The sequence below is a fragment of the Sinocyclocheilus grahami genome, unplaced genomic scaffold, assembly GCF_001515645.1.
Source record: "Sinocyclocheilus grahami isolate Dianchi unplaced genomic scaffold, SAMN03320097.WGS_v1.1 scaffold340.1, whole genome shotgun sequence".
NCBI classification, from domain to species: domain Eukaryota; kingdom Metazoa; phylum Chordata; class Actinopteri; order Cypriniformes; family Cyprinidae; genus Sinocyclocheilus; species Sinocyclocheilus grahami.
The window spans coordinates 183,513-194,702 of NW_015505519.1; the positions used below are offsets into that span (position 1 = coordinate 183,513).

At 32.9% G+C, this 11,190-nt stretch overlaps 1 protein-coding gene across 6 annotated transcripts in view; it reads left to right on the forward strand.

Annotated features, from left to right (window-relative positions):
- Positions 1-11,190, forward strand: part of LOC107603087 (centrosomal protein of 85 kDa-like) — an 89,593-nt gene that overhangs the window by 61,888 nt on the left and 16,515 nt on the right. For all 6 annotated transcript variants that reach the window (XM_016295788.1, XM_016295792.1, XM_016295787.1 and 3 more), the window contains exons 4-6: positions 5,461-5,546; positions 7,413-7,530; positions 7,622-7,819. In XM_016295788.1, coding sequence (XP_016151274.1) covers positions 5,461-5,546; positions 7,413-7,530; positions 7,622-7,819 — 402 coding nt within the window. The remainder of the gene's footprint in view (positions 1-5,460; positions 5,547-7,412; positions 7,531-7,621; positions 7,820-11,190) is intronic.

Genomic DNA, 11,190 nt, shown 5'->3' on the forward strand with positions numbered 1-11,190 from the left:
CCGGAGCGACGAGACAAAAACATTAAAACCCATTATAAACTAGGCATTTGTTGCATCCAGTGGGGTCATAATTACTGATTATAATGACTTATACTGTCTTTTTACGCGTTGCATTGCATTGCATCGCACCGTGTAAACATAAAACCCTGTCTGCATTTGTGATCAGAGAAATGACAAACAACAAGTGCTACTCCACACTGCCCAAAACTCGCGTTTGAATCATCAGTGGCAAATGATAAAAGAAAACGTACATACGGGAGTCAGAACTGCCGGCATTTTAGTCTAACGTTACTCTCCCAGGATCAGTAAACAGTCCTCCATAAAATGTGCCGGCGATCCACAGCACTAAGTTGATGTATTCCCTCAGCCAAATTACTCTGCCTTCACGATGCATTGCTGCATTAACAGGAAGATAATTATACTAACATAAACAAAGTTCCAAGTGCCAAACCAAAGGGAACGCTAATCACTATAATGAATAAAAAAAATAATAAAACATTTTAGGAAAATCAACATCAATTGAATATGAAGTTAGCTTATGTGATGTTCTCTCATATATTTCAGTTGTAATGAAAATTCAACATTCATGATGACTGGGAAACGAGTGAATGCAACTAGTGAAAGATAACTGCAGGCATGGAGGAAATGGGTGAAAAGTCTATTAAGACTCGTTTTCTTTTCTTCTTCTGTTGTTATGTTGCACATTAGCAGCATATTAGTGCACTGCTGCCTCTCACTGCTTTATTAATGTCATTGGTTCCTTTGTGGCTACTTGAATATTTTAAGTAAGTGTCACTCAAAACAGTAAGTAAATTTTTTATTTGCCTTGAAAGTAGCTGTAACTTAATAAAACCTAGTAAGTATAACAACTAAGTAAAGATTACTAATTAAATCTAAGTAAGGTAAACTATTGGATTTTACAGTGTACTATTAGAATAAGAATTGTAATTATAAACCGAATAATAATTATATTTATAGATTTCACTATTAACCATAACAGCAATATAATTATCAGCTTATCGCAATTGAAGTTTCAATATATGTGCACCTCTTCCTGGAAAATTGATCAAAAATATGTTCCCTTTAGTGTGTCCTGCCCAAACTATTTGTTTCAATAGGAAATGCGATGTCAAGTCATTTATTGTGGTGTTTAATGTGGATTTTGTTCATAGAGTTAATGTGGTAGTGGTTAATAATAGAATATGCAGAGGAGGTTTCTCCATTTTAAAATGAAGACCTATTCAAAGTTGTTGACTCGAGGCGAACGTGGACCAAAGGGAGTATAAAATTAAAGACGCAGCATTTTGCATTTTCTGGCCTCAGTCTACTGTAATGAATGAGGTTCCTTCTTCAAGCAGCTGTTCCTGTCTTAGACTATTTAAATGGCTGCGTGGAGAGAGACAAACAGTGCCGTCAGGAGCTTTGAGGAGCAGGTGGAGGAACAAGTTCTCCTGACTCATAAAGCTTTTAGTTTATGTAACTGCATAAAATTTGGTAAGCATAGACGTTTATTCCCACTAGGTGCCCACTTACCAAGAGGACAGGCGTTGTGCTCTTTTCGGGATTTATCTGCTATGATGCATGTTTTGTAGCTTGTTTAGTTATTGGTAAGTAATATTTGTCATAGAAACACTCACACATTTTGATGCTGTAAAACCTACAGATACAATGACTTAAATCTCATATTGCTATGACTTAGTTTTTTTACTTTATTTCTTTAATCTCATATTGCTAGGCCTTTATTCTCAAATTAGTATGACTTTATTCTCATATTGCTACGACTTCATTCTCAATATGGCTACGATTATATTCTCGTCATTTTGATTTTATTCCCAAAATATTATGACTTTAATCTCGTAATCGTACATTTATTGTATTTAATTTTATTTTGCGTGGCAATAGAATGCTGTCGGAGATCTTGCCTGGGTGTTTAACTGCAGAATGTTATTCCTTGCGCAACATGGTGGAAATTGTGTGAAGCACAACAATGTTTTGAAAAAATCTGAAAAAGCACCTACAGGGAACTCCATGATCACGTGTGACGAATTGCGTGCTGCCGCGTGAAAAGTGCATTCTGTCTGCGCCAATAGTCTTGTGGTTAGCATGCGACATAAAGATCATCTGCGCACACGGCGAACCGAGTTCGATTCCCGTCTTGAGGACCTTTGCTGGTCCCACTCCCCTCTCTTCACCCAGTGCTTTCCTGTCTGCTCTCTACTATCCTGTCAAATAAAGGCATAAAAGGGCCTAAAAATATAATTTAAAAACGTGCATTCTTAATGGCCACATCTGTATAACAGCCTGCATTTATGACAAATTTGTGGAGCTCTAGGGTCAACATAGTATCTTATGTAAGTGTGAAGGTCCCAGTCTTGATAGGAATGGCATGGTACTTCTGGCATGTGGCGACAACACCCTCCGAGGAGACAAGCTGGTGGGGAATGACAGCTATGTCCTGGCTCCCATGCTCTCCAATCATCATCGTAAAGCCTTCTGGTCAGATGCATGGACACGTCACAGGCCTGCAGACATTCATTTGGTTGAATGGTTGGCCTACTTCCACCTGTCACAGTTGCTTTAAGGAAGCTAATTAATATTATTAAACAAAATTAGATCATTAATGTCTAAGAAGTTCTTGTAACCCTCAGATATTGCCCTGTTAGACTCGTCAGATTGCGTTCATTTGTGTTAAAGGATTAGTTCATTTAAAAATGTACATTTTGTCATTTCATCAGCAAAATAAGATAATTTAATTGTGTGCTGGTCTGTCTTTTATGAGTATTTTGAGTGTTTCTCTACATATATTTTAAATGTCCACATAATATGAACAATATGTCTTTTGTTTTATCATTTGAAACCCAAAAAGTATGCAAGTGCTGTCTTTAAAATAAATGGCATTTTTTAAAATATCATGCAGGTAAAATTAATAGGATTGGGACTCTCAAGTCTTTAGGAGTTTTAACATCTACATTTGGCAGATGCTTTTATCCAAAGCAACTAGCATTGCATTCAATGTACACATTTCTTTATCGATTATTTGCTGGAATTTAAACCCATTCACATAAATGTAGTTGTATAGACTACTTTTACAACTTTTTATGGTTCTTTTGCACCCTTTTTTATGCTTAAGGAAAGACAGAAAGTCATTGTCCTTTTCTTTTTTGGGTGAACTAATCCTTTAAGAGTGAATAGAGCGAGCTGCCTACTCAACTTCTCTCCATCCATTCTCTGTCATCTGCTTCCCAGCCTGTGTTTGTTGCTGCTGCCAGCCACCCAACTGGTGATGGACTCCTTCTGCACAGCTCCTTGTGTGCGAGTGGCACATACTGTGGAGATTTGAGCCAGCTCATTGTGTTTACCACACACCGACTGTTAAATATATCCCCAGCTATGTGAAGAGTTGAGGGAGGCCTGGCAATGAAAGTGGCACCTGCTTCGTATCACCGCGCCGTTTGCTGCTGGGACTAAAACCTCTCCAGAGGCAAATAAAGGCATGTTTGCAGGCTCGAGTGTGCCACTGATATGTGCCGCATTTATAGGGTTGGCATTTGTGAGCCTGGCGGCTGGTCAAGTCTGCCGAGTCGGGTCAGGGAAACAATACGCACTATTTTAAAGAGTTGATGTAAATGAGACTAATACATCTGATAACTGGTTGTGTAATTGGCATCTGCGGTTGCTCCTGCGCAACCACATCAGTTGAATGCATAGTCTAGTGGACGCCAGCCATTGGTCTCCACGGATAAAATGTATCATACCACATCCAGTATCCAGTGCAAAAAGTATAGGACCCCTAAGATTTATTTAGATTCTGAACAGTTGCTCAGATAACAAAGAATCAGTAACAATGAACATGGAGGCACCTTATGATTAAAGTAAATAATTTAATTTATATTTAATTATATTTATAATATTTAATTTATTTAATTAATTTGAAAATATTCAATAAAATAATATTTCAAATAAATATAATTTGAAAATAATTAAAATAACGCGTAAAAGATTTTGCAATATTTTACTAACGTAATTTGAAAGTATGGCTTTTTTAAATTTAAATTTAATAATTATTCATTGAAATTTATTAATTAATTTGAAAATATACATTTCTAAAATTAAATTAATTTTAAATGAAAAATTCAATTGAGAAACATGCAAATCCTGAATTTAGATCTATTTATATTATATCAATACAGTAGCGATTATAATATTTTTGGAAAAATATTTAAATTTGTAAATGTTTTTATTTATTAGTAAACTTTAAATTATTTTATATTAAATGCATTTAATAATTATTATATATTGTTGTTAATTTCATTATGAGAAACCTGCAAATCCTGAAAATTGACCCGTTTAAAGTATATCAATAAAGTAGCAATTAAAATATTTTAATTCATTAATTTTCCAATTTGTTATTTATACAATGATTTGATATTAAATATGTAAAATTATTATTATTGGTTTATTTTAATACCTGCAAATCCTGAACATAAATCTGATTATAGTATATTAATAAAGCAGCGACTAAAATATTTAAAAATGATATTAAATATATTGAAAATATTTTTTATATATATATTTTAAGTATGTTTTATAGTTTTTTTATATACAGTGGGTACGGAAAGTATTCAGACCCCCTTAAACTTTTCACTCTTTGTTATATTGCAGCCATTTGCTAAAATCATTTAAGTTAATTGTTTTTCCTCATTAATGTACACACAGCACCCCATATTGACAGAAAAACACAGAATTGTTGACATTTTTGCAGATTTATTAAAAAAGAAAAACTGAAATATCACATGGTCCATATACATATATATATATATTTAGAAAGATCTGAAAATTAATATGGATAACAATATTTCAAGTCTCAATAGACTTCCCTTGTGCTGTAGTGAGTTATAGAGTCAAGCGTTCATGTCCGGTGAATATGTAGTGTAAACCGTGGGATGTGACATCATCAGTGAGCTCTTCAGGGGGTCTTTTCAGCACTCTGATAGCACATCAATGCTCCCATTTATGTGCCCTGATGATCTCGGTGTTAAAGAGGCAAGACCATCACCCTTCACTCAAACATGCGCTGCTGGGGATTGTGTACATACTGACTATGGGGAAACTGTATGTTTCTGTACATGTGTACATATATATATTTATATAATTTCAGATTACTTTCAGTGAGCCACGCATCTCCTTGGAAAAACCATACAAGTAAAGTTATAAACAAATGCATAATTAGATTCAGTAGCACAAAGACTCGCTGTCGTCCTCGAGGCAAGAAGAGACCTTTACAACCCCCCTGGAGTTCTTCACTGTAATGCTGCGTGGCTTCGGTGACAGTTTGTTGCTGATGGTGATTATGATGACAGAGTATGTTAATTATAGTGTGCTTACCATAAGTACACACTAGCCTGATTCCGCGTGTTTACCAGATGAGCAGTTCTAATGCTAAATTATTGTTTGGTGCAGATGCTGGGTGGAACGTCTCTCCCTGTCAATACCCTGGTAAAGATTAAGGAGGGACTCCTGAGGCAGAGGGAACTGGAGATTGACCGGTGAGTAAGCAAAGACACTTTTAGAGTGCTCATGAATTTGTACACAAAGAATAAGATCATTTTTAGGTTGTGGGGGTCAAATATATATTAAAATCAGCTGACAGATTGGGTTAGAATGGTCCAGAAACACTCAATTCAAGAATTATATATATTATAATCTATGTAATATAATATGCAAATATATACATATATGTTAATATGTACACTTGTAAAATAAAATGTACATAATTCAAAAAAATTTAATTAATTTGTTATATTTATTGTGATTATATATTATATATTATTATACATTTATTTTAAATTAATATATATGTTAAATTAATAGATTGCCACATTAAGTTGTACACAAAGAACAAGACCTTTTTCAGGATGTTGCGTGAAATATTTATTGAAATCAAATTATTATATTATATTATATAGTATGTACAATTTACCTTAAAATACTTTTAAAATATATCATATATGTTAAAATTATGCAATATATAATTATTTCACAAAATGTATTATGTTTTCATATATATACATGCATGGGTGTGTATTTATATATACATAATAAATATACACAGTGAACACACATATACTATGTAAACAAAAACTTGGATGCGATTAATCATTTGACAGCACTATTTAAAGCATAAAATATAAACAGCTATATATTTTTCATGTGAAACCCATTTATACTGTGTGAGGAATATTTATATATATATATATATATATATATACATTTTCTGAAGTGTTTTATATATATATATATATATATATATATTAGGGCTGGACAATATCAATATATCATTCTAATATGCTGATTATCAATATTTGAGTACAGTTGAGTAAAAAAAAAAATTCAGGATTCTTTGATGAATAGAAAGATCCAAAGATCAGCATTTATCTGAAATAAAAAGCTTTTGTAACATTATACACTATTCCATTCAGTATAATTTTTATTATTTTGGGGGGAAATAAACTATAGAAATTAATACTTTTATTTAGCAAGGATGCTTAAAATTTATCAAAAGTGATGATAAAGGCATTTATAATGTTACAAAAGATTTCTATTTCAGATAAATAGTGTTCATATCGAGATCGTATCGACCGAAATTAAGAAATATATCGTGACATAAATTTTGGCCATATCGTCCAGCCCTAATATATATATATAAATAAAACACTTCAGAAAATTTATCTGAAATAATGTCTAATAATTTTATTATTATTATTATTATTATGAATATTTTTTTACACTTTTTGTTCAGAAGTAACGTCATGTTCTTGGAATATGTAAATTCATATTATTATTATTGTACCTTTTTCAGTTTGTATTTTATTATATTTTGTGTCTCCGAAATTTTTGGCCACATTTTTGTATATGTTTACAGAGTCTACGGTCATCACAGAGACAGATGTTTTTCAGAACATCTAATTCAGTTATTTCCGTTCGAAAAAAGGGACATTTTCCGAACAAATTGCTTGCAGCACCTTTAACTGATCAAAACATTAGGCACCACAAGATAGCTTTGTGATCAGTTCTCTGATCTTGCTGGTTTTTCATATGCTGGACTTGATCTAGTAATGTTTAACCACACACCCTCTCTTATTTTGCTCAAAGGCAGAAAATGTCCCAACCAAGTGCAACAAGCACACTTTAAAATGTCATTTCAAGTGTAAAAATATTTCTTACGAAAGTAGCGACTGCCTCCAGCGAGCATGTCCTTCTTGCTCAAAAGGAATTTTTCAGCATGCTTGTTTATCAAAACTTTTCCACATGGAGCCCCAAAGAAGTGCTCTGAAGCAGCGCTGTGCAACAGACTGTGAACGCCAATAAAATCAAAGTGAATATTGAGTGTCTTACTGATTTGCAATTTCTAGGCAAAAGCAGCAAATCCTTCAGCTCCATGCGAGGATCAGGGAAAACGAGTTAAGGGCACAACAAGTCCTCCAAAACCAGAGGGGGCGCTATGATGACTCATATCTGCTCAAAGCTAAGGTACTAGAATGAATCAAATAACATAATACTTTTATAGTGTGATTAAAAATGGTCACTTACCTACTGCTGATGCCTCTTTCCACTATTTGAGGACTCTCCGTATGACAGTCCGGTATCCAGCCAGAGTCCGAAGTCCCAGCTGCCGGAGCGCGTGAGTCCACTGTGCCGTGAGAACGGCGAGCTGGGCTGTAAACTAGCTGCGGCAGAGCAGGAGGTCATCCACCTCAGCGAATTTCTCAAACAGAACACACAGAAATACACTGAAGATATCAAGAAACTGGAGGAGAAGGTGAGGGCTTCTAATTATCTAACTTCTACACGTCTCTGTGGTGCTAAAATATTTGGGTCTCATTCGCTTATAATTGCATGGATTATTTTGGATTTGTATGCACAGAACAGTTTCTTATGAATAAGTACGCCTAATTCAGCAGACGTGCGTACACACATGAATTTCTTCTTAACCTCGTTCTAATGTTAATGAGTTTTGAGTTTTGTAATTAAGCAACTGCATGCCTGAAGTTAGTTATTTTTTGCGTAAAACACGTCCAAACCATCAAAACCAAATTACAGACCTCTTATTAGCCAGCTGTACGTTATACTATATGAGAAATATAGTATGATATTATAAAGACAGCAATAAAATAAATTTAAAAAAAATATTAAAAATTTTGCCATTGTACTAAAACCAAAAGAAGTGTGTTTGATTGTTTGTTGTTGTTGATTTTCTTTTCAAATGTACAGTTATTTCTTTCTAACTAGAAATAAAACAATTACAATCATTCTCATGATTTCAGATTAATTATGTACAGTACTTATTTACATTTTTTAGAAATGTTCTCAGAACTAATTTGACATTTATTTTTAAATTTTTTCACATATTTTTCTCAGACTTTTTTTTTAAAAATAGCATGTGTGTATATATATATATATATATATTAGTGCTGGGCAATGATTAATCGTGATTAATCGCATCCAAAATAAAAGTTTTTGTTTACATAGTATATGTGTGTGTACTGTATATATTTATTATATTTATTATGTATATATAAATACACACCCATGCATGCATGTAAATATTTAAAAAATATATACTGTACGTGTGTATTTATTAGGGGTGTAATGATTCATCGATACGATGTCTGACGATACGATGCATCGATGCCACATGTAAAATATCGATATCAGTAGTATAAATAGGCACCTTTATTTTGGCACTGTCCCAACATATATGGTAAAAACAAATCTTTTTAGCCGTGTAATAAGCGGCATAATGTACATCCAGCCAGTTGTTATCTCAGAATAAACCCCTTCAGGCTGATACAAGACTTCGCGTCGGGGTCCTGATACCTGTCGGGGTTTATTCTGAGATGAGATAACCGGCTGGATGCACATTATCCCTTACATAAAGAAATTTAACGATTCATCGATATGGATCGATTCATCGATACGATGTCTGACGATACGATGCATCGATGCCACATGTAAAATATCGATATCAGTAGTATAAATAGGCACCTTTATTTTGGCACTGTCCACATTTTCACATAATGTCCGTCTATGCATTAACGCCAACTCTCGTTCAAACTCATGTATCAGGACTCGATATAAGGACTGCCACGAAGGCACAAGGTGAGCATAAAAGACGCTCGGGATTGTTGGCGGAACAGTCGAGCGCTGTGTGAGAAGTTTTCTGCGCACACATCTGAAACGCGCGCGCACAGACAGCCACGTCACGAATACTAAATTGAGCTCTCTTCCACTTTTTTTGTGCATGGATGAATAAATACAGACAAAATTACATCAAAATGCGCGTTTTGGCGAATATCCTAGTGTAAACAGTCGGTTAGGCATATGTCTTAACATAAACAGTTGAGAAAGAAAAGGCATGTGCAGTGTTTCCCCTAGGAATGAATTAAAATCATGAAACTTAAACAATTTAACATCAATTTATTAAAAGTTTAACAAATATTACACGTTTAGGGCCCTATGAAATGTTTTATTTTTTCCAACCTTACGTTTTATTGTTACCAAATTCTGTTTTAGCATGTCTAATTGTTTGAAAGCATAAAAACAAGTTTAATTTATTCTTACAATAGCCTTATGATTTTTTGCTCAGAAATTCTGTGTTGTGTATTTAAATTTTTTAAGGCATAAAACATTCATTTAAAGTAATGAAAATTAAACTCTTTTATTTTTTGGAAAATAAAGGTCATTTAATATTACAATTAAAACAAATATTGTATGATTATTCCTTAAAAATAAGGTTTTAATAATTTTAGTAGTAGTAGTAGTAGCAGCCTGTTACGTACATTCTACTCAACAATAGTAATATATTTCCGCCAATGCCTTCAAGTTAAACCAAACTTTTATTTTGACGGGTTGCCATGGATACCTTTACATTTCTGTGTGTATATGATTTGAGGATAGTTTACTCAGATGAAACGGTACTCAGAGAAGTTCTGGAGATGTTGTTCATGTATTTATGTCCTCATCCCCCTAATATAATGGCAGGGGAAACACTGATGTGTATTAGTAGCCTATATTAAATCCGTGCTTGGTTCTTAAAGTGAAAGCAAACTAATAATAAATCTAATGCTGTCAAAGAAAAATACAAGTGCTCACTGCTCCTGACTAAATAACCTTTGTAACATAAAAAAAAGATTAATTTATATTTAATTTATACAGTGACGACTATGCAGTTATTTTACATTTGATTATTACATTTCTGTAGCGTACCTGAAAATGTATTTTAGACTGAGCTGAAAAACCTGAAAAGCACTGTTTATTGAACTTGTGTCTTTGTTGTATTGTATTTATTTTCTTGTATTGCTTGTAACTTGGTTATCTGTAGAAAAGATTTTTAGCACTGAGCCCATAGTAGCAGCCAGAATTGTTTTTCCAATTGTTTATTTTCTTTATTATTTAAAAAAAAAAAAGTGTAGGCCTATTTTTTTGTCGTGAATGTCCCAATTAAGGTACAGGATGTGAAAACTTCAGATAAATGTTCATGTTATATATTTTGGTTGCATTTGTGAGTTAATAAAAATGTAGATGGTTGTTTAAAATAGGTATATATCATATCATAATATCGATCGATATACTCCTGTATCGAATCGTAATCGTATCGTAGAATTTTTTGAGGTATCGGCAAATATCGTATCGGTGGGAATGAGAATCGATATCGTATCGTATCATGACGAACCATCCGATTTACACCCCAAGTATTTATATATACATAATAAATATACACAGTACACACAGATATATTATGTAAATAAAAACGTATATTTTGGATGCGATTAATCGCGATTAATTATTTGACAGCACAGTATATATATATTTATTAGAAAATATATTCATGATAATTATTTATGATGTATGTCTATGTATAGAATTTTATATTATGATCAACTATATTTTTGATGAAATATCTATAACTAAACTTTTATTTTATCATGATTATAAGGCAATCCAATGCATGTGATTTCAGTTGTTCAAACAATTTTTCATAAATTTAGAATCAATATTAGTAGGAAAGTTATTGGTGAATTGTGATTTGTTCATAATATTAGTTTTTAAACACTTTTTTCACAGACATTTTCTCAAAAATAACCACATTTTTATTAAACATTTGAATTTATATATATATATATATATATG